This window comes from Trichosurus vulpecula, chromosome 4 (assembly GCF_011100635.1).
Source record: "Trichosurus vulpecula isolate mTriVul1 chromosome 4, mTriVul1.pri, whole genome shotgun sequence".
NCBI lineage: Eukaryota > Metazoa > Chordata > Mammalia > Diprotodontia > Phalangeridae > Trichosurus > Trichosurus vulpecula.
The window spans coordinates 245,287,435-245,312,189 of NC_050576.1; the positions used below are offsets into that span (position 1 = coordinate 245,287,435).

Genomic DNA, 24,755 nt, shown 5'->3' on the forward strand with positions numbered 1-24,755 from the left:
TAGTCCATTTTATAGATGGCGAAACCGAGGTTCGGAGATAGTCAGTGACTTGCCCAGTGTTACACAGTGTCTCAGAAAGGATTTGAACTCAGTACTTCCTGACCTCAAGTCCAGTATGAATCTGTTATACCATACTGCCTCTCTAATTGACCTCCAACAAACTCATTTTTGTAACCTGACATGATTTATTTGTGAATTTTTACCAAAGTCTGAAGCTTGCTTGCATGTCAGGTTCCAGGGAGAGTGGAAAGGGTGAGGCATGCGATTAAAGGAGGCATTTAAGACTTGGAGAATGTAGTTGTGGATACATTATATTGCTTATGGAGGTCCTAAGTCCTAACACCTCACAACCCCATCTATCAGGGTTTATTCTTTCCAAAGCACTTTCATATACACACTGGAAGGGCTGCATGGTGCAGCAGAAGGGCGTCTCCCTCTGGAGGAGGAGGACCTGGATTCCAATCCTGCTGTTCTCACTGAGTGATTTGGGGCACTGAGTGACTTTGCCTCCTGAGGCAACAGTGCACGGATAGATACAATACCAGATGTGGTCACTAGGGGCCCTTCTAGCTCTCTACCCCGGGAGGCTGTTTGATCCTTCTAACAGACCTATGATATAGGCAGGACAGGGATTATTATCCAGAATTTACGTTATAGAAACTGAGGTTTAAAGACATTAAACAAGATGGGGCATGGTCCATGGGAAAGGGATTTTCATCTGGATTCCAGAAAGAACGCCTGTGTTCGAATCCTGCTTCTGACACTCACTTGATGTATGACAGAACCCTGGTCACTGAGCCCTAATTTCTTTATCTGCCAAATGAGAGTAATAACTCCTGTGATGCCCATCACCTTACAGGGTCATTTAAGTTATCAAATGTAAACCTTACACACATATCTATGCATATTTTCAGATGTATCTATAAATAAATGCTTTAAGGTACGTGCATATACACATACACACATATATTGTTGCTGCTCAGTGATTTTCAGTCATGCCAGTCTCCATGACCCTTTTTGGGGTTTTCTTGGCAAAGATACTGGAGTGCTTTGTCATTTTCTTCTTCGGCTCATTTTACCGATAAGGGAACTGAAACAAACAGGGTTAAGTGACTTGTCCAGGGTCACACACCTAGTAAGTGTCTGAGATCAGATCTGAACTTGGGTCTTTCTGATTCCGGGACTGGTGCTTTATCCACTGCACCACCTAGCTGTCCATACACGTATATACATACATACATAAATAGATGCATGCATATATGTATAATACGAATTTTTATATCTAAAAATATATACACACAAATACATACATATATGAGTGAATAAATATATATACGTATGTATGTATGTATATATATATATATATATATATATATATATATATATATATACACACACACACAATCAGTTATAATTAAAGGACAAAGTTGGCATCAGAATGACCCAAATTCCAATCATATCAAAGATGCTTAATACCTGGGCAAGTCATTCTTGTTGGCTTCAGTTTCTACATAAGTGAAATGAGATAATTAATTATAGGACGTAATTCCCAGGCTCATTGTGGGGATCCAACAAAATAATACATAGAGGGCAATTTCTAGACTTCAAATTGCTATATAAATGCTAGTTATTGTTACTATTATTATTGCGGTGCCACAAACAAATGGAGTGGGAGAATGATGGCGATGAACAAGATGATAAATTTATATAACACTTATATTTTGTAAATTTCTTCATATTTTCTCATTTGAGCAGATGGAACTATTGATGAGATCTCATGGTCCCAGGGAACTCAAAGATGAGAAAATTCTCTACTAAAGCATCTTTAAAGGGCTTTACATTCATGATCTCATTTGGTCATCCCAATGTCTCTGAAAGGCTGATGCTTTTATTAAATTCATTTTACAGATGGGGGAAAGAGAAATTAAGAGACTTGACAGTCCCACAATTAGCTTGAGGAGGGATTTGACTTTGAGCCCAGCATTCTATCCACCACCCCATGATGCATTTCCTAGATAAACAATGAGCCCTTTTGGTTCTAAGTTGATGGTACACCAGGAGGAACATTGGTTCTGGGGTCAGAGGATTTGCATTCAACTCTTGTCTGATGCTTACACCTTGGAAAAAAATCTCTTTCTGCCCTGAGTCTCAGTTTCTTCATTTGTAAAAGGATGGGGTTGGCCTAGATTGCCTCTGAGGTCCCTACTACCTCAGAATCTAGGATCTTAATAAAATAAAATACAGAATTTAAAAATACATAAGCACACAGTGAAATAAAGCAGCCTTGAAATTGAATTGTGAACTGTTTTTTATTATTAATTTAGATTCTTTTGAACATTTATCATCAAAAGGGAAAGCTTTCATTTTTGTCCCACATACTTATCAGGGAAATGAAACCTTTCCGTTGATTTGAAGTGTTTTGACAGGCTGTCAGGAAATGAGAAAGAGAAGGACCTCTAGGGGAAAATGAGCACACCAGACAAATGAGATTTTTCATGTTATTGCCTGATAATAGGGTAGATTTGGGGCGGGCTGCTTGTGGTCCCCCCTCTATAGAAGGAGCTGCCTGCTTCCAAGCAATAACCATGAGCTTGGCCAATGGCTTTCCTTATCCTCGAAGGATGAAGCCTCCAGACGCTTCATTGCCTTGTTGAATCTTGGCATTTATTGTGATCTTGAGAGACACTTTGTTCAAATCCTTCAAGAGCCTCGTCACACCCCATCCCCACTATGAGACCTCAGATTGTAAATTACACCTATCATGACTTCAACGAAAAGGCCTTTGGTTATAGCGGCTCCAAGAAATGGCCAACAGGTTTCCAGTTATATATGGCTCAGAAAACCCCTTCTAGCAAATAAGGCAAGAAAGTGTAGCAAGTGACTTTGGGGGGTCAAAATAAGGGGTCATTGAAGAAGTCCCCATCCCCACTGAGGACCCTGTTCTAGCCCATAGAGAGCCAACCCTCTGGCCTCTGAGAGCAAAAAAGAATGCTCCTGCCAAGAGCTGAATGGAAATATTAATGCAATTATAATGATCATCACTATTATATCTAATATATAGATGAAGCTTTAAATTTTCCCAAGCTCTCTATGTACTTTATCTACTTTGATCCTCACAACATATTCTCTCCATCTTACAGATGAGGAAACTGAGGCAGGCAGCAGTTAAGTAATGATGTAACAAAGAATTCTCAAGAGCTAAGATAGTTTCAAAGTCTTCTGTAAGTGACAGGGGCCAAGCCCATCCTTTCCCACTCTGCTGTTCTCCTGCCCTTCATGATCTCACCTACTTTATCTCCTCTACTGAACATGTCCAAAAGGAAGTTGTTTATTGGGGGGGGGACGATTCTCTACTGGACTGAGAAGTCGCGAATTGCCCCCTCCAGAGGCCACAGCCAGCTGCACTCTGAGAATGGTGGAAGGCTCTGTTCAGCTGAGCTACAGCCTGCCAGGGGATTTTATGAGCTATTTTACACAATGCAACATAGACCAACAGCCCCCAGTCACTGCTGAACATGTTACTGCTAGAAGAATGGTAATGTACCCCTAAAGAAGGAACGGCTTAGAACCTGGATCCTGGGTGTGAATCAGGATAGCATAACAGGGATTTATGGTTTAAATAAGTGAGCCAGTGCTTCTCCTTAGTAGTTTAAAGAAACCACGTTTGTTTTAACAGGAGATGAATTTGTACATCATCCCACTGTTTTCTAATAGGCCCTCATAAAATTCTCCTATAGACAAAGTTTGAAGGAAGGAGGACATTTAAAATACAGAATATGGTGGCCCTTCCAGCTCATTTTCCTCCAAAGAGACTCAGATTTATTATTGCCCTGAGAGATTCATCATGAAGACTGAAAAGTTTGTGTTTTCCTGACCCAATTTCAATTACGATGATGCCTCATTATGATTTGATACTTGTCATTGGGAGAGTTAAATGTGTGTTTGCAGGACCAGCTTTTAAGGCAGGCAAGTGGTAGCATTTTAGGATGTGTGGAAGATAAAGGCTGTAGTTTTGTCTCTAATACATAATGGTTGTACAACCCTAAGAAAGTCAAATAACATCTCTGGGGCTCCTTGAGGACAATGAACTCTAAGGCCCATGATTTAATGACAATGACTTCCAAGGTCCCTATCAGCTTTTAGTTGTTCCCAGTAAACAAAAGAGATCACAAGTTCTAGGTCTCAGTTTCTTCACCTGTAAAATAGGGAGAGAGTGACACTATTTGTCAAGATTAAGTGTAAAGTGAAGGGGATTCACTGGGTGAGCCCTAAGGTCCTTTCCAAGTCAACCTCACCTCCAATTCTCTGAATCCTTAGCTTGTGTCTAGATCACTTCAGGTGCCCTCTCCTACATCAGGTCACTCCTAATGATCCCTGTTGTTATTGCTCTTCAGTGTCTGTCCCAAAATTATTTTGTGTAACTTGGCAGTTATTTATCTGTGTACCTGTGGTATTCTCTGACCAGACTGTCAGCTGATTCAGGGTTTTGTATCCACAGTGCCTAGAACAGTGGGTATTTAATAAATTATTGTTTAATTAAACTGAATTCTACCATTCTATAGAACACTGGGATTGGAGTCAGGAAGACTCCTCTTCCTGAATTCAAATATGGCCTCAGACACTAGCTGTGTGACCCTGGGCAAGTCCCTAAACCCTTTTTGTCTCAGTTTCCTCATTCGTAAAACAAGCTAGAAAAGGTTATGGCAAACCACTCCAGTATCTTTGCCAAGAAAACCCCAAAAGGGTCACAAAGAATCAGACATGACTGAAAAAATGATTAAACAACAACATGTAGCCTACAAAGAAAGTTGAATGTTTTGCCCAAGGTTATTTAGAGAGCAGTACAAAGACTGTATGGCCTGCCTCCTCAACAATTTCTAGTGCTAGAAGAGAACTGTTGGGCAGAAGCTGGTCTGCTGGATTCCATTGGCCCCAGATTTGCTGGATGACCTTCGACCCATATCTAAACACAATGTCACCAGACCATGTTGCTATTCATAGTGGTAAACAATGCTGGAGATGTCCAAGATTCCTTATTTAGTGCCTAGGCAATCAGGCTCAAGAGACAGAAGAAGTATATGCAAAAACCTCTACTCTTTTGCATACTTTGGACAAAGATGATGGATCTCATTCTTCTACTTGGTTGCTGGGAGTGTTATTATTAGCAGCTTCTCAGTTTGCAGCATGAAGCCAAGAGAGGCCCACTAAATTTCAACTGACAACTGACAATATACAATACACTTTTGGCACCATATGGAAGCTGCTCACACCCTATCTCTACTCTACGAAAAGGAACTCAATAACAAGGCCCTTGGCAATGAGACTATATAATACGAAGGATGCTTGACTCTGACTATTTTAAGTTAGACGATGACAGAAGACAATGAATTCAGAATTTAGTGTAAACTGAATATGAAAAGAAAAGAAAAAACTGCCAAGATTGTTTGCCGTAAATATGAATGATAAATGAAATGGAAACATGTTTTTCAATGTCATGAGGACAGAACAAAAGCTAGATTTAGTGGACAGAAAAGACAAGCCAGAAATGTTTAAAGAATTTTTCTAAATAAGCAATCAAATATTATGGGTGATTTTAAAAATACGCATGGACATCTTAAAAATATGGTACCCTAGTTTGACCACAACACTGGGAATGACAACTACAACAGCGTGTATATAACATTCAAATGTTAGTAAACTACATTTGCATACATTGTTTCATTTGAGCCCCACAACAACCAAGTGTGAGGTCAATGCTAATCATGGCACCCACCAATTTCTGAAGAACCCAAAGAGGAGGTCCATGGAGAGACATATACTTGGCATAAATCAATGAACTACAGTGCCTTCCAAATGAAGACATGAGCAAAAAGCACATGACAGATATCTGTATGAATGGAGCCAAGAATGAGAAATAACAGATGGATAGCCTGGGTGGTGGTGGTAGTAGTAGTACTAGTAGCAAGTAGTAGTAGTAGTAGTAGTAGTGGTAGTAGTAGTAGTAGTAGTAGTAGTGGTAGTAGTAGTAGTAGTAGTAGTAGTATCTTCATATAACACTTTAAAGTTTGCAAAGTGCTTGACAAATATCTCATTTGATCCTCACAACAACTCTGAGAAGTAGCTATTATTATGACCCTCAATTTACAGATGAGGAAACTGAGGTAGATGGATGTCAAGTGACCTGCCCAGGGTCTAAGTGTTTAAGGCCAGATGTGAGCTCAGGTCTTCTTGATTCCAGGTTCAGTGTTCTATTCTCTGCTATCCATAAAATGAGGAAGAAAGAAGGGAAAGAAGAAAGGAGGCTAGGAACGAAAGAAAGAAAGAAAGAAAGAAAGAAAGAAAGAAAGAAAGAAAGAAGGAAGGAAAGAGGGAAAGAAGGAAGGAAGGAAAGAAAGAAAGGAGGAAAGAAAGAACAAAAGAACAAAAGAAAGAGAAAGCATGGTAGAGAGGAAGGAAGGAAGGAAGGAAAGAAAGAAAGGAGAAAAGAAATAAAGGAGGAAAGAAAGAACAAAAGAAAGAGAAAGGGTGGTAGAGAGGAAGGAAGGAAAGAAGGAAGAAGGAAGGAAGGAAGGAAGGAAGGAAGGAAGGAAGGAATAAGGAAGGAAGGAAAAACACTAATCTAGAAGGTCTCTAGAATTTTGGGCAGATTTTCTTTGAAGGATATACAGGAGGACATAGCCAAGAGTCACAAAGAATGACAAGGTCATACTGTACTCTGTTCTATGGCAGGACATAGCTACATTGATAACATCCATGGATTCATCGAAGTCCTGATGCATTCAGTCCAATTAAGTATCCTATGATTATTTTTGTATTTCTCCCTCTTGCTCATGGAAGTACCCTATATACAGTATACAGGTATTTAATAAATGTGAACTGAATAAATATCCTATACACTCAAAGATACAAGAGGATCTTCCCACCAAAAGTCCCAGAATGGGAGGTTTGCTTTGACCCTGAAAACAATACAGTGAAGAACTCATACCTTGAAATCATAGGTGGCATCAGGATTTTCATCACAGGCAATAACTTCTGGGGCCATCCAGTAGGGTGTGCCAATGAATGTATTTCTTCGACCTACTGTACGGTCTAACTGGGCACTGACACCAAAATCCACTGGGTAAGGAAACACAGACACATACATATTAAGCATGAAGCCTTACAATCCATTTGGGAACAAAAATAACATGGCAGTCTCAAGTTGAATACTTCATAGCAAAATAGCATCATGTCATGTTCTTACTAGCTGAACATTTGCTTAAGCATATAGACTGAAAGTCAAGGATATTCTTATTCTTTGCTTTGTCCTAGAAGTTTCTTGCCAACAATAGCGGGGAGCAATCCTGGGTGCTTACATCAAAAGATAGCAGAGGAAATACTCTACATTTAATAATGCCATTTCTGAAGAGTCAGTGTGGCATAATGAGCAGACCAGTCTTGACATCCCTTCTAATGACTAGAACCTCAATCCTGAATTTACGATATGTATTCAAATCCTGGTCCTACCTTTGACACATACTGTGTGTGTGATGCTAAGTCCCCTCACTTGTTAAGAGTACAAACTCTAAGGCTATAATCTGAGTTGCAGATCAGCATCAGTGGAGAGAGTTTCCATATTGGGAGTTCCTCCCACTGATGAAATCACAGACTCAGAGAAAAAAATAAAAATATGAATGTATTTTTTGTTAACAGAAACTTTCTGGGATCCAGATTAAACACAAACACAGAGATGAAACTGAAATTCCACCCAGGCAATGCAGGATTGCTTCCTAAAAAGGGTGATGGTGGGAGTAACTGGTTCAGCAACAGGAACATAGGTATTGTATAAAAAGTAGAATCTTCTAGAAAATAATTCTGTGCTTATTTTCATAACTTCTGAATATTCTTAGGGATGCTTTAGGGGAAAATTACAGTACAATATTTCTTTTGTATCTCAATTTTTAAACATATTTTAAATATACAAGAATATCTCAATTATTCAATACATTCTATATGTAGCATTTTGCACCCCAGTAGGACTCCTTGAGTGTAGGACAGTTAGTCAACAGCCAATAAATATTTCTTAGTAGCTTACCATGAGCCAAGTGCTGTACTACATGCTGCAGATACAAAGAAAAAGTTAAAACCACTTCCTGCCCTCATGTAGCTTACACTCTATTGCAGAAGTTTATGTCCTAATGAGACTGTGTTATTTTTATCTTCATATATCCAATGCCCCATACAATGCTTCACAAATCAAAACAGCTCACTAAATGTTGGTTGAAATGAATTGGAAATTAAAATAAACTCTTCAATTGAACATATCATACTAAGTTAGTGGAAATTGATGGAGAACAAAGACACTTTTGGGGACATCTCTACTAGAATCATCGAAAATTGGAGATGGTTTCTAATTTGACCCTTTCATTCTATGATCAAGAAAATGAGGCACAGAAAGGAGAAATCACTAAGCTCACAGACTTACTCAGAGCAGAACTGCTCATCTGGACTTTCTGCCTGCAAGGCTAGGGCTCTTTCTATGGTACCATGATATGCCTCTGGGCATATGCAATAGCCTGGGCCCAGAGCTTTTGTGTGTGTGCTGTGAAAGTCAATTTAGCAAATTCATAAACATTTTTAACCATCTACTGGGTCTAGGGTACTGTCCTAGGTCCTGGAGACACAAAGGAAAAATGGATATGACTCATTTTTTCAAGACCCTTATATTTCATGGAGGAGGAAGAGAGGAAAGGGAAGAGACTAGAGAGGAGTGGGATGAAGTAGGTACACAGAACTACCTATAATATAATTGGAGAAGGTAAAGAACATTAACGATTAAGGGGTTCAGGAAAATCTTCCTGTAGGAGGTGGCACCTGAGCCCTGAAGGAAGCTACAGATTTTCAAATGTGAAAATGAGGAGAGAGTGCATTTTAGGGATGGAGTTGTGGGACAGCCACTGTGAGGTGTGGTGATGCTGCATTGACTCATCTATGGCCATGCTGTGCCATAGACCAGTGCTTCGTAACTGTGTGTTTATTGTATCCCTCCACTCTTGGTGTGTATGTGGAGGGGTGTGGATGGGGAACAGGGGAGTGGAGATCCCAATGCCTAGCACAGTGTTTTGCCCATTAGATGATTAAAGAATATTGATTGAGTTGAATTGAAAGGAATGGAAAACAGATGGTTTCTGGGATATAAGATTTAATCCACAGAACAGCCTTGAAAAAGCTGCTCTAATGGACAATAGGTAAATGACTGCTCATGAAGCTAACAGCTCCAAGATGTACTGGCTAGCTGTGTGACCCTGGGCATGGTATTCAACTATTTAATGCCCCCAGGTGATGCTCTAAGACTCTGAAGTTGGGGAGCAGGTAAAGAAAGGAAAGAGATAGGGACAGAGAGTGGGATAAAGATAGGGAGAGAGATAAGGACAGGGCTGGAGACGGGGATAAAAAAATAAGATATTCTCCAAAACGCAGGATGAAGTGATTGAAATGCTTTCTCACTCTATTCTTTGAAAGTCTAATTATCTCTTCCTAAAAGTAATATAAAAAATCTGCCTCCATCAACTGTCAGAGAAACAGGAGATCTGCTCATGTCTGGAACCGAGCATTCCTCTGGCAGGTGGTGTACAAGGCATAACGAAATCAACATTCATGTGAAGACAAGGAGATAAAAAAGATGAATCTGCAGCATCCATGACTCTGAAAATGCCCAACTGGGATTGCTTTCAGTAGAACTGGATTTCATTACAGAAGGCTCCTACTCCCACCAGGTGCAGGAAGTGTGCAGTGGTCTCCAATTCAGGCCCCCTGAACACAACGCAGCCAACTTTTACACAAACCCATCTCCCCATCGCTCCCTCAACCTCCTCAAAGTGGATGTCGTTACAGAATGGTTGGCAGCTCCTCCCCAATTTGGAGGCAATTTTAGGCATTTTAAGTGTACAAATAACAGCCTTGATCAAATAAACAAAGAAAAATTGTCAATCCCACTTCTATTCTTAGAACTGCGAACTCTAAGCCGTGAGCCTCAAATTCACAATTGTTGCAGAAAGAAACTCAGCTGTTGGCCTGACATGACGTCTATCAAATTCCTTCTAGTTCCTGGGCTTGGCTGACTCTGCTTTTCCTTGCCTGTTCCAAGAGTTTGAGTGCAACAACTCTTACCTAGTTTTACTTCGGCATTCTCTGTCAGCAAGACATTCTGCCCTTTAATGTCACGGTGAATCACTTTGTGTTGATGCAGGTGACTCAGGCCCTGGAGAGATGGAGAGTCAGGAGGGTTAATGAGAGTGGGGTGCCCCTGATTACAAACAAATCATTTCCCCCTCCCCCCTTTCCAATAAGCATGCTATGAGCAAAAATAATTTTTTTTTCAAAAAAAAAAAAACAGGCAGGCCCAGATGTGCCCGGAGGGCTCATTATACACAAATCTTTCATATGCTCAGGATGATGTTTTAAGTTATGGGACAATCATAAAAGTGAACAGGATTTACTGCTTAGTAATATAACCTTTCTCTCTCTGCCTGTGGGGAATATAGGTCAAGTTAAGATGAAACATTCTAGCCGACTGACTTCCTGTTTCAGTTAATTCACTCTTACCTATTTGACTTGCGTTTTGCCCTTTATCCTCTGAGGCAGTTTATAGTACATGGGAGAGAACGCCTGATTCTAGCAAATCCAGGCTTAGCCTCCTCCTACTACTACTACTCATATGATGTTGGGGAGGTCACCATCTCCTTAGCACTGAGCTTCCTCAATAATAAAATGTAGCATTTGGAGGAGACAAGCTCAAAAGTCTAGTTCTAAATCTATGCTCTTATTTTGGGATGTTTAATTGGGTACCATGCAACCCTTAAGAAATCAAGGAAAAATTTTTGTCTGGTTATTTTTTTTTGTAGTTTCTGATTCAAATTAAATAATGATGATAACACACATCAAGTAAAATAAACAAAGGCTTCAAGGTGAGGTGACATGTTCAAGGTCACAAAGCTAGCAAGCCAAGGCCATTGTCCTTTCTCATGCTCTGCCCCTCATAATGGTCAATCAATAAAGGTTAAGGGCCTGCTGTGTGCCAGACATTGTACTACAGTCTGGGAATACAAAAAGAGGCAAAAGACAGTCCCTGCCCTCAAGGAGTTTACAATCTAAGCAAACAATAATGTACAAATGGATAAATAGGAAATACAGGATACAGGATAAATACAGGCTATGTCACAGGGATACAGGATGAATGGGAAATAATTAAAATAGAGAAGGCACTAGAATTAAGAGGATTTGGGAAGGGCAAGGCAACATGAGGTGAAGAAAGGGGAGGAAAGTAGGGATGGAGAGAGGAGACAGAAAAGGAAAGAGAAAGGAGGGGAGCATTGGGAAGGGAGGGGAGCGAGGACAGGGCAGGGCAGGGCAGGGCAATTCTATTTCCATTGGCATGTATTACTGTCTTTTTAATGCTTCCTTTCATATATGACCCTGTGTTCATTATCTACAGAAGACAATTATTCAGTGACAATTAAACTCAGAGGTGTTCCATTTCTCCATTGAATTACTCTGATTTTTAGTTCTTAGAGGCTAGAGGCTCGTAGGGATATGGATTTCCTTTCTGATAACCACATGTCTCTCATTGATTTTTTTTTCTGGCAACCCAGCAGCACATAAAGATACATAACGTCATATATTAACTTTAGTTTGGAATCATCACCAGTCCGCAACATGCCAGCCTTTTGACAAGAGATCAGTATGAGCCAATTTAGAATTCACACGGCTGCCTGGCACAGTTATACCTCACAATGGAAGATGCACTTTGTTTGGGCTCATTAATTAAATGACCAATAACTCAAGCACTCCATGATTACTACCAAACTTGCCAATGCACAAAATGGAACTTTTAAAGTGGGAGGGACAGCTTCACCTCATCTAAGCGTGTTTAGAATTTTGCTCTTCTAGACACATCATTAATCACTATGGGAAGCTCCCAGCATGGAAATTTCCTTCACTGATAAACTAGCAGCTCATTTATGAATATTTTGATACATATGGGAAGGGTTGGAGATTTTTTTAAAAGTGATGATTGAAAACTGTTCAAGGGAACAAAGTTGTAAAATTAGATGTTTTTAACCCCTCCCCCAATACAACAATTAAGGCTAATTCCCTCAAAAATTACCTTGTTCAAAACTTTCTAGTAGTAGGAAGGAAAGAAATAAGCATTTATTAAGCACTTAGGATATACCAGACCTGTGCTAAGTGCTTTGCACTTTGCATTTAATCCCCACAACAACTATGGAAAAATGCTAATGTTGTCTCCATTTCACATTTGAAGAAACTGAGGGAGATGGAGGTTAAGTGACTTATCCAAGGTCACACAGCCAGTAAGTGTCTGAGGCCAGATTCGAACTCAGGTGTTCAATTCCAGGCCCAGACCTATTTCCACTAACCATGTAGCTACCTCTTGCAATTATTTTTCAGACAAAATATCTGCCCAATCATGAACATCAGTAGATTATCTTTTCAGGTTCTGGCTGTACCTGGGACAGTAGATCAGAGAATGTGTAGGAAAATAGAGGACTAGTGATTTAGTTGGTATAGGGAACTCCCGCATGAGGAAACTACTTTCTACCAGTCCAGGTTGGCACCTTCTCTATAATTTATAGCCTTAAAGAGTTCCCTGAGGGATTAAGTGATTTGCTCAGGATGACCCAATCAGTGAGTGGCAGAGGTGGGACACTATACCATGCTGGCTGGCTTTCTGGAAATAAGCGATAAGATTCACTTACAATGACTGCTTCCTGGGGCTGTGGCAAGGTCTGAATGAGACAACATATGAGCAGTGCTTTGCTAACTGTACAACACTCTATCAATGAATGCCAGGTATAATCATAAATTAAGACCCAGCTTTCATATTATCTTTGTCCTGTCTAGAATCCTACTCACTCCCATTGGAGTGAAACTTCCCAGATGCCATCATCACCATCAGAGGTAGCAGACCCAAAGGCTGGGAACATCTGCCATCTGTGCCCCTCTCCCCAGGTTCTCATTTACTGACAGCATCAGGAAGTAGGAGTAGGCCCCCCGTGTGACTCGTACCCGTAAGATCTCTCGGCAGATGTATGCAATCCACTCCTCTTTCAACGTGTTGCCTTTTGTATTCTTGATCAGATCCGTGACAGAGCCCGCACCGCAGAATTCCATCACCAGCTGGCAAAGAAAGGCACGATTAGTATAATTAGGGTATGAAGCATCTGCGGGCTTGGTTGAGCACAATGGAAGGTCCTTCATCCTTCCACCTTGGGGTGCCATTCTTGAGAGGGAAAGTGATCATTAGACAATGTGGACCAGGGGAAATTCTAGCTTCTAAGGTGGAAGGAGTTACTGGCTAAAAATAAAGTGAGGAAGGAAATTTTTAAAATTATCTCAAAATTATCATCAGAAATGGAAGATAATATTCATTGCCCAAATAGGAAAAGAGGCAGGCAGACTTCAAGGACATGGTTCCATTGCTTGCAGCAATTTTCTTTCTGAAAACCTTAAGCTGGGTTTTGTACCATTGGATGGGGGAGATCACTAGTTGGCATGAGGCCATGGATCCTGGTGCCATCCCAAGTAACAAAAATACAACAAGGCATTTACCTTAGGTGGTTTTCAAGTGACATTGTGAGCTTTCTGGGCAGGGACTATCTGTTTTTAATTAACTTCAGTAAAAGTTCCCAGGAGGTTGGATATATCAAATAAATTCAATAAACAATAAACCCTTATTTAGCACCTTTCATCCCCAAAGCTCCAAGGTCTATAAATATCAACTCATTACACTGTCCAACAACTTTGCAGAATAGGCATGAGGCACGCTCCTTACTTTAAAGAGGGCAAAAAGGAGAAGGACAAGATGAAAATTGCCAAGTCTGAACTATTCTATTCATTGCCCACATATAGAATGACCTCCCTTTCCCTAATCCTCCCTCTATCCTTTTGAACCAATTCCATGGTAAAAAAAAAAAAAAAACAACTTTATACAATATCCTTCCCAAATAAGTGAAAGTGTCGAGTAAAATTTAGCCCAATATAACCAGAAACTAATCCCTGACCACCTACTGGGGACAGACTGAAAACAGTCCGGCCAAAATGATCTCTGTTGATTCATGTTGACCCCATTAAATTATAGGCTTCTGACTGTTGGCAATACACAGAGATGGAATCTGTTGGCCTGTGACCAGGGAAGAGCTTTGGATCTTTGGCACCATCAATCTATCTACAAGAATTTCTTAAATGCCTAGTTTTCGCCAATCTTGGCATTCCTCGTGCTTAGTGCCATTTTCTGTTGTTTGACCTTTAGACAACTACGGTGCCAGGGACTGAAGATAAATTTTGGGAATCTAAAACCAAAAAAATGACTGTTCTCAAGGGTAGCAAAATTCTAAGGGGGAGATAACAAGGCTACATATAAAGTATGTAAAAATAAACATAATATAACTGCTGGGGGCATTATGAGCATCATTGTGATCGGAAGATCAAAGATCTGAAGCTGGAACAGAACTAAGAGGCCATCTAGTCTAACCTATTCATTTTACAGATTTGGAAACTGAGGCCCAGGGAGGTTAAGGTCACATGGGTATTGGATCACAGTTCTAGAGTGGCCAAGAACCTGGGTAGTCAACTAGTGCCACCCCTTCATTTAATAGATAAGGAAACTGTGGCCCAATTTGGCTAAAGGAATTACTGAAGACTGGGAGCATCAGGGGAAGAATGCGGAAAAGCTTGATACAGATGATATGCTTAAACTTGAACAAAAGTAAATACAAGGAAGCCCAAGAGAAATCTCATTAGTTTAATTTTTTGTTTGGCATATAATTTTTTCTTTTGTCTTCCTCCAAATCCTATTTACAAAAATATCTAAATGTTCCAAGACCTCCTGCAAATCCAGTCATTACTCTGCTACCAAGTCGGGGAAAATTTGCCCCCTCTGAGCCCTATTAGACTGCAGAATTACGGTTTCCCAAGGGAAGCAGTGGAAACCCCAGGCCTCTGCGTCTTTTAAAATAATATTGGACAAAATACTCCCCAATAGACTGTAGGAAACAATTGCCCTCTGGCCAGGCTCTAATGCCACTGATTTCTGACATTTCCTACCCCCACACTCAGCTCTGGCTAAAACTGGCTGCATTCTTTTCATCTTCCTATGGAACAAAATGATCATTAAATTATGTAATAGCCATAAAACCCCAACAATCCAAAACACCTTGTTTGCAGGTGATTGGTGACCCTGGTCACACAGCAGTCCTGATAATTATCATGCAACCCACACTGTGGGGAGCTTCTCTCACTACAGGTACCTGATTCCATGAGCAAATACAATCAAGCTGCCAAATGCAACTGAGTTAAGTCAACAAAGGAAATGTCTCATAAGGAATGGATCAGCCAATCGACAAACATTTATTAATATAGTACCACAAAATATAATCTTTTAAAATGACTTCATAGACGATCTTTCCCCATTTATTTTTTTCTTTTTTCTTTTGATAGAGAGATTATAGCTTGTCCAGACACTAGAGTAAAATAGGTAATCAATAAATGTCTCCTGTTCTGCACTCATGCAATAAATTATTATAATAAAGTATTCAATAAATGTCTCTTGCCCTACACCCCACACTCAGTCACCTACTAGTGACATAGAGGGCTCGTAGGCTTCTTTCCTTCCTTCTTTCCTTTTCTTTCTTCCTTCCTTTCCTCCCTCCCTCCCTCCTTCCTTCCTTCCTTCCTTCCTTCTTTCATTCCTTCCTTCCTTCCTTCCTTCCTTCCTTTCTTCCTTACTTCCTTCCTTCCTTTCTTTCTTCCTTCCTTCCTTCCATTCAATCTTCCTTCCTTCCTCTTTCTTACATATTGAGAAGGATAGGCCACCCTTTAAATAAAACAACGGCGTGGTTCCCAATGTCTCAGTTTAGATCATGGCTTCTCTAGCTATGATACAGAGAGAGAAGCTACAATTAACACTTAAATCTGTTTTGCTCAGTCTAGGGTGTGACCAATAAGGTACATTGCTTGGTCTCCTGGGTCTTCAGAAGCGATTTGGACTTGTAATTCCTCTTAAAAACACAATAGTCTTAGGCACTAACACATTGCGTGGCTTTCTAATTTTAGGGTAATTAGTCCACTTCACAATCCTTGACTTCTCAATGACAGAGTGATTCAATGGAGGATAGCCTGAGTGAGCCTCTTCATCACTGAAAGGCAGGGGAAGCATGAGGGCAATGCTATGTGTCAGAAGCTTGCCGCCTTTCTGAGAGATCTTAATCTTTATTGAAAGAACTCCCATTTTTGATTTCCGTATTGCGACCTGAGCAGTTGATAAAAGACAGTCACTTGGCCATTATCAGGAGCTGGTGCTAAACAAGTGTTTATCTCAGCAGCAAGCCTGATAGAATTCTCTGAGGTTATAATTCAATCAGACACTGGAAACATCGCTTAGTTGCCGTGACATGGGAAACACTCTAGTTTCACCCCCAAAAAATCATCTTGGGGATATTTGATTTAGTTTGAAGGCAGGGGACAAACTCCTCAGATTTCTGGATGTTCTGGGTGGATGCAAAAAATGGTTACATTATGTACTCCAGAGTGGTACAATAGAAAGAGGGTTGGATTTTAGGAGGACCCAAGTTCAAACCCAATTCCACCATTTAATTTCAGTGTGACCTTGGGCAAGTAACATATCCTCTCTGAGGATATTCATTAGTATATAAGATGAGGGGGTTGGGCTAGATGTGGTCTCTAATGTGGGTGCCTTCTAGATTTACATCCATGTTCAATTTAGTTCTCAATATGTTAGAAAGGACATTGACACCCCAGAGCACATAGGATCGTAGGTTTGTTGTTTACCATCAAGTACCAATAGAAACAAGCTGGGATGGTAGAGTTGGGATAGGGAGACTCATCACCATGAAATTATTTTAATACAATTTGTCTATTCATCTCATTGACAAAGCAGCTACTGAAGAGTTCTGAATGTAAAAGCCAAAGTTAAATTCAACAAGAATTTATTATATAGTAATAATGTGCCAGGCACTTTTCTAGGCACCAGGGATACAATGTCATAAATGATGAAATTGCTTCAAGAGGCTTACATTGTCAGGGGCCAAAACAATATATCCATACATAAGTAAACGAAAATGTATACAGGATGAGGCTGGATAAATCTATCTGAGAATCATCTGTACAGAGATGAGAAGTGAATCCATGGGAACTGATGAGATCACCAAGCAAAACAGTATAGAGGGAGAAAAGAAGAGGGCCCAAAACAGAGCACTAGGAGATAATGGTTAGCCAGCACGACCTGAATGAAGATGACCCAGAAAAGTAGACTGAGAAGAAGGTAGAACCTATCTTAGGAGGGTGCTAGGTTATAGTTCTCAAGGGAAGAGAGAAATTCAAAGGTTAGTGAGAGGATGGGAACAAGGATAAATGCTGTCCATTGGTCAAAGTCTAGATGAAAGACAAAAGAGACAGAAGCAAAACAAAATGTGAAAAGGACACTTACCCAGAGCTGGTCATCCATTCCTGGGGGATTCTTTTTGATAAAAGCACCATAGTAAGTAGCAATATTTCTGTGATGAGAGTATTTCTTCAACATGTTAATTTCTTGTTTGATTTCCTCCTCCTCATCCTATATAGGGCAAAGAAAATGTGCCATTAAAACACATTGGATCCACCCAGTAGATTTCAGCATTACATCATCATCTTAGTAGAATAGTCAATAGGTCTCCATGCTTTTTTACTTCCTGGTGAGTAGATAAGCAAGTATAATGATTATGTTCCATTAGAAGGAAAACTTTTGAATGAATCTTGATTGGGAGTGTGAATGTTGAGGGAGGGGGTATTTCTGCCCACATGGAGAACTGGTCCCCTTAGATCTGTAATGAGCAGGTCTGGTACCTGGTGCAAGCAGCCTGAAGTTAACCTTTTAAAAGTCACTTTGTGAGGGGAACCTGAGGATACAAGACTATTGGATGAGCAAAGAATGGCAAGCAATTCAGCAATCAACAAGCATTTATTAAGTGCTTCCTGTGTGCGCCCGACCCTCTCTGTTGGGTGCAAAGAAAGGCAAAAATAGTCCTTGCCCTCAAATAGTTCACATGGGAGCCAACATGTAAATAACTAGGCAATACAAGTTATATAGATGATAGATGGAAGGTGGCAGGGAGACAGCCTGAGGCCACTGGAAAGCTGCCTTAGGTGAAGAAGTAGGCCAGGGCCCGGGCAAGAAGGAACTCACTTGGGATGTGGCTTTGTTGAGGGAGAAAAACCCATGGATTCAGGAATCCCAAAACTAAAGTTCCCAGGACTGGAGTTTCCAGACAGGGTCATTGAGGGGGAGTACCCCTCAAGGAACCGAGTGGTGGAGAGGGTCGGGGCCATCCAGAATGAACTCATCATCTCAAGCATTCTTTAAGTCAAAGTGGCAAAGATTTATTACACTTTACAGCAGGCAAGAGTTCTTAGGGAACCTGTAACCTTACAGGGATGTAGGAAAAGTTTTTATAAGAGATTTAGGGGTGAAACATGTCAATTAGGTGTTTTGGAGTGGGATTAGGGAGTGGTTAAGGAGTGGTCAATTCTTAAAGGAACATGCACTTTTTTGTATATACTGCAGAGGCATATTACCCAGAGTTCACTGGGAAATAGCCCAAGGAGGGGCTACTGGGAGGAGTGGTTTTGACAGTGAAACATCACTAAGTTAACTAACAGTCAAGGCTGACTGGGAATATCTGGGTGGCTCTCATCAAATGTCTTGTTAGACAAAATAAATTTAAGAGTATACATTTGACTATATCTAGGATACATATCAGTAAGGTCAGTAAGTAGTAAATATTGTCATGACCCAGTGCACAGCCAATTATCAGTACACAGGGAGTCATTCTATAGATAGGCACAGCTGCCTACTGTGAAAGGAGTAGAGATAAGTGTGTTGCTGGGGCATGCTGCCCTTGAGCTAGAGAGACAGTATTTTGAGTCTAGGGAGAGATGTGATTTTAGAACTGGATGTGGTTTTGGAATTAGGGTTCAAGCACAGGCACCCAAGCAGAGGCTATTAGAATTAGTGTTTAAGCACAAGCACCCAAGCATCCCATGAGCTTCTGGGGTTAGGGCAAGGTTAGAGGAAAGATGATAGAGAAATGATAGAGGAAGTAGAGAGAGAGATGGTAGAGAAGATAGATGACAGGAATAGAGACAGCTGATAGAGATAAGAGAGATGAATGACAGAAAAATAGATGACAGATAAAATAGATTGATGGGTGATAGAGAGAAGGTAGACTGACAGATGGTAGAGATGAGAGAGAAGATAGGTTATAGAGAACTTAGAGATGATAGAGAAAAGATAGAGATAAATGATAAAAAAGAGAGAGATGATGGAGAAGATGTAGATAGCAGAGAAGATAGAAAATGATAGAGAAGATAGGAATACATAAATGATAGAGAATATAGATGATAGAGAGAAATATTATAGAGAAGATATAGGTCACAGAGAGAAGATAACTGATAAAGTCAGATAGAATAGACAGATAGAGACAGATACTCATACAAGTGCTAAACTCAGCTTGTCCTCCCTGCTGAAGTAGTACTGCTCTCAGCCCTCTCTAAATCTTATCATCCTGGGCCTGATCACTGTGCCCTATTTAATGCTCTAGGAAATGAAAGAATGTGCTTCCACCCCACTTTATATCCTCACTTAGAAAGAAACAGGGAAGAAACTCTTATGTAATATTCACTTTAGGTCACTGGGATTTAGAGTCGGAGGGTTAGGGTTAGGGTTAATTTATTCACATCATTGGGCATCTGCTGACCAAACATGGTGCACAAGAGGACGAGAACAGAACAGAGAAAGACAACAGAGGAGATGAACATTGGGTATGTTGGTCATGCCACTTTTGAAGAAGGAAGTTTTACTGAAGAGACTTCAGTGCTGAGGATGAAAGCTAGATCAGAGAGAATCCAGGAGCCAGTGGGCTATTAGGAAGTGCATGAACCAAGTGGAAGCGCCTCGCTCCAGGAGTTGAACAGGAAAATGGGAGGAATGGGGCAGCAGCTGAGAAGTGGTGTGAGCCAGACATTAGCAGAGGGAGAATTTCTATGATTTCATAATTAGTAGTTACCAGGCAGGTGTTTCAGGTAAGGAAACCAAAGCTAAGAGACGTCATGTGATTTGGCCAAACTAAATCTCAGAGCTAGGATTTGACTCCAAGGCCAGTATTGTCCCCACTACTCCACATTGCCTTAAATATTGGCGTATCATTAATTTCAAAAGTCTGTGCCAGAAAATGAAGGAATATAAAAGGAATTTTTCAAGTCCTATTTCATATATGAAGACATGCTATCAGTACTTTTAAGATGGTAGTATTTTAAAACTGAGTAAATGACATATTTAGTATGTGTAGAAAGCTGACTATTCTTGTTCATGTGATATAAAAACAACAGATTTCCTTTTTCCGCAGTGGGTGGGGCTGGGTGAGAGGAAGGAAAAAAACACATGTTTAATAATTGAAAAAATAACAATATATTTTAAATGTATGAATTTTATAATAAACAAAAAATTCTGTTTAGTATTAAAAATCTCTCATAACCTAGAACCCCCCCCCCATACACACACATTCCCAGTCTTCTAACACCTTACTGCCTCCCCCACATACTTTGACCCAGTGATGCTGCCTTTCTTACTGTTCCATGTCTCAGCTCTGGGCATTTTCTCTGACTGTCCTCCTGCCCAGAATGCTCTCCTTCCTCATCTTTCCCTCATGACTTTCCTATCTTCTTCAAGTCCTAGCTAAAATCCCACCTTTTATAGGAAGCCTTTCTCAATCCCTCTTTAATTCTAATGCATTCCTCTCTTCCGTCCTATTTATTCTGCATGCAGCTTGTTCCTATGTATTTGTTTGATTGTTGTCTCCCTCATTAGACTGTGTGCTCCTTGAGGGCAGGGACTATCTTTTGTCCCTTTTTCTACCCTCAGTACTGAGCACAATGTCTGGCATATAGTAGGCACTTAATAAAGCACCTTTACTGACAGACTGTCTAATCATTGACAGTTATTCGAGGAAATTGATAACATTTGATAACAATGTCATGTTGATGTAGAGTGCCTTACAAAACACTCTACATACATATTGTATTTCATTTCATCCCATGAGATTGGTAGGATGGGTCCGATTACATCACTCTCCTGCTCAAGATATGTTGGTTGCTGCCTGTCACTTCCAGGATAAAACATGAATTCTTTTGTTTGGCATTCAAAGTCCTTCACAATCGGGCTCCAGTCCACCTTTCCTGGCTTGTTCCACCCTATTTTCCTTCACACACTTGAGGTTGCAGCCAAAGAGGTCTTCCTGCAGTCCCTCTCATGTCTCCCATACTCCATGTACTATCTGAGAGTCTTTGCACAGACTGTCTGGCAGGCCTGGAATTCCCTCCCCGCCCCCACCCCCCGCTACCTTTCCTATCTCTGCCTCTCAGAATCTATGCCTTCTTTCAAACCTCAAAACAAGAGTAACCTTCTTCATGAGTCCCTACTGCTTGGGCTGCCTCCCTCCCCCAAATTACCCTCTTGAAAAGACTTGAATCAGACTTCAGAGTTTACTTAACCATCCCGATAACAGAGTTTGAGGGTCATTCTGGGCCCCTTGACATGCCTTGGTTCCACGGACATGTTATTATCCCCTATAGACTATGAACTCCCTGGAAGCAATTATTCCTTTCCCTTTGTTTTTGTAGTACTCTTGCCTAACAGTGCCTGGCACAGAATGGGCATCTAATAAATGCTTGGTGATTAATTGAATAAGAGCTTTAATTAATAAGATGTTTTATTGTATTGACTAGATGAAATAGACCTTGCAACTACCACTCATCACTCCTGGTTATGGCTTCTGGGGCCAAGCAAAACAACTCAACCCCCTTCAACATAACAGCCTTTCAAATACTTGAAGAGAGTTCTAATACCTTCCCTGCCTTTACCTCCCCCAAGTCTAAACATCCTTTCAACTGATTTTCATATGGCAGGGTTTCGGGGGCCCTCTGTGCTGACTTTCCCTATACAAATCCAGACAATGGCATCACGTCATACCTGTCTTTTCTCAAAAGCACACTACCTCTTTGGAATTTGAAATATGATTGGAAGGTCCTATTCTTTTGATGGTCCAATGATCTCAGGCTAAGCTGACAAAGGCCACTTTCTATGGAAGATGCCAGTGTCTCCTAAAAGTACTTGTTTTCTCCTTTTTTTCTCTTGTTTGTCATTGCAGTTAGTCTTTTGAAATGCTAGTAAATAACATGGTGAATCCTCCATTTCTCAGGGTTCTTTTGATGTAGACCAAACATAGTAATTGAATTGGACACAAGCTATTTCTGTATATGTTACAGCTGGACCAGACTTCAAACAGCATCTAGTCCAAACATTCACTTTTCTTGAGGAGAAACTGAGGTCCTAGAGACAGATAGAAAGATAGACACAGAGATAGACAGAAAATTAGATAGATGGGTAGATGCCAACTCTCCTACAAAGACTTTCTGCAGGTGCCCTTTTCTGATTCCTCCAGCTGTGAGGACTTTTCCCTTGGTACTCCGGGTAGACACTTCAGTACCAATCAAGCCTTACTTTGGTTCTTTGATTCATACTTGTTTTGAAATGAGATCATCCTTGCTAACCGAAGTTAAAATTATGTAAAAAAATGGGATGGAGAAGGAAATGGCAAACCACTCCCATATCCTTGCCAAGAAAACCCCAAAAGGGGTCACAGAGTCATGACAAAGAGTCACAACTGAAAAATGACTGAACAACCGCAACAACAAAATGGGAATTGGTTCTAGCACAATGCAAACATGCAATGTGAATTCAAATTCTGTGACCATTTCAGGGGATTCATTATTTGCATTAATTGGGACCTAGCTATTCTGCAAACTTCAAAGTACTGTTGTCGTTCTTCATAGTATTATATTTGTAATAACTTTCACCCATCTCAAAACCTGCCTTTTCCAATCAAGGATGTGGTGGGGAACAGACTTTCCTACCTTAGCCTTTTCCCACTAGCTGGCATGTCTGTCCTGCCCTAGACAATGGTCACACTAGCATAAGCAGTAGGTCTCGTGTCCTAGAGACACTGGGATCAATCAGGCTTCATTTATTCAACCTTTTGGGGAGTTTGAGTGACTTCACTAGCACAGGAGACTCCTGGTAGGGACATTCCCTCTACCAAAGCAGATCCAGTGCTCTGCAATTTATTATCTTAGAGAGCTGGCCAGGGGTAACCCGACACTGGTCCTGAACCCAGGCCTTCCTAACTCCAATGCCACTTCTTATCTGCTAAAACACACATCTTTTTTTACCTTACTTAGGAAAAAAAGACCCTATGAGCCTGTTCAAGCTGCTCAGAGAAGGGCAGTTAATTTCCCCAGATATGGCATATAATATTTCCCCACAAAGAAATATCTATTCCCAAGTTTCAAGACAACTAGTTCAGTTGTTATATAATTTCCCTTGGTCTTCTTGCTAGTCGGCTTCTAAAATATTAATCACAATTAGGGGAACCTTAACTAAGTTTCTAGAGAGCTAGAATCATTACTTGTAATATATCTTAGTGTGAATGATGTAGCAGGGATTTAATAAATGCTTTGAAATAAACATGTAAGAATATTAAGATAGCAATGAAAATAAGCATAATGTTTCTTGTTTCCTAATGGGCAATGTTGGAATTTGCTTTGATTATGGATATTTTTCTCTTTTTTAATGTGGGGAAGAAGGAAGGAAGAAGGGAAAGGAGGAAGGAGGAGAGAGAAAGAAAGGCAGGAAGAGAGGGAAGAAAGAAAGGACAGAGAATGAGAATAGAGGCTTGTTAATTGAAAAAAAAGTAAAATAAAATATTGCCCCCCCCCCCAAAAAAAACATGTAAGCTCCATGAGGGACTTTTAAAAATTTTGTCTTTGTATTCTTAATATCTAAAAGAGAACTTTGCACATAACTAAAGAAGTACATGTTGCCTCCTCCAACACAAGGTCAGCAACTTGAGGACAGGGCCATTTTTTGTCTTTCCCAAGTATCTGGATCATAGCAGTTGATTAATAAATGCTTGATGATTGACTGCATATTTGTTGGATTGGATCAAGCGTACCAACAGATGGTGAATCTGCCAATCATCCTTGTATTCAATGAGCCTCTAATGAGACAAGCACCATGTGGAATACTGGAAAAAAATTTGGTTTTGAAGTACAGTTTTTGCCCTCAAGGGGATTAAAATCTGGTTGGGAAGATCAGATTTTGAATATGTAAAGTGGAATTTATCGTCATGCTTAAAATTCTAAGCATGGAAGAAAGAAAAACAAGATATCATTGGAGGAGAAGAAAGGGATGAATGTGGAATGAAAAGTAGAATGGATTGCCTGGGGAGGGGAATAGGCTTCCTCTCTCTGGCCATCTTCCAACAAAGGCTGGATGACCAATTCTCTGAAGTGGTGTGAACAAGATTCTTTTTCAGGTATGACTTTAACTAGATGCCTGCTGAGGCGCCTTCCAAATGTAAGACTCTATCATTTGAATCAAAACTATAAACAGAAGGAAATATTCTCCAAACTATTTAAAGTCTTTTTCATTTTAAATGGGAAAAGAAGGGTTTAAAAAAAGAAATAAAGTTACAAACCTGCTGGAGGGAGACTAAAATATCCATAAGAGAATTAGATTTAAGAAAAACAAAAGAAGAGGTAGGAGCAATGGAGGGGAAAATGAGAAAAATTAAAGAAATCAAAATAGG

The 24,755-nt window shown here is 40.3% G+C and overlaps 1 protein-coding gene across 4 annotated transcripts in view; it reads right to left on the reverse strand.

The window, feature by feature from the left end:
- Positions 1-24,755, reverse strand: part of TNIK (TRAF2 and NCK interacting kinase) — a 436,634-nt gene that overhangs the window by 166,732 nt on the left and 245,147 nt on the right. For all 4 annotated transcript variants that reach the window (XM_036754967.1, XM_036754966.1, XM_036754965.1 and 1 more), the window contains exons 4-7: positions 17,504-17,629; positions 13,066-13,176; positions 10,150-10,240; positions 6,986-7,116 (exon numbers count right to left, since the gene is read on the reverse strand). In XM_036754967.1, the coding sequence (XP_036610862.1) occupies positions 6,986-7,116; positions 10,150-10,240; positions 13,066-13,176; positions 17,504-17,629 (459 nt within the window). The remainder of the gene's footprint in view (positions 1-6,985; positions 7,117-10,149; positions 10,241-13,065; positions 13,177-17,503; positions 17,630-24,755) is intronic.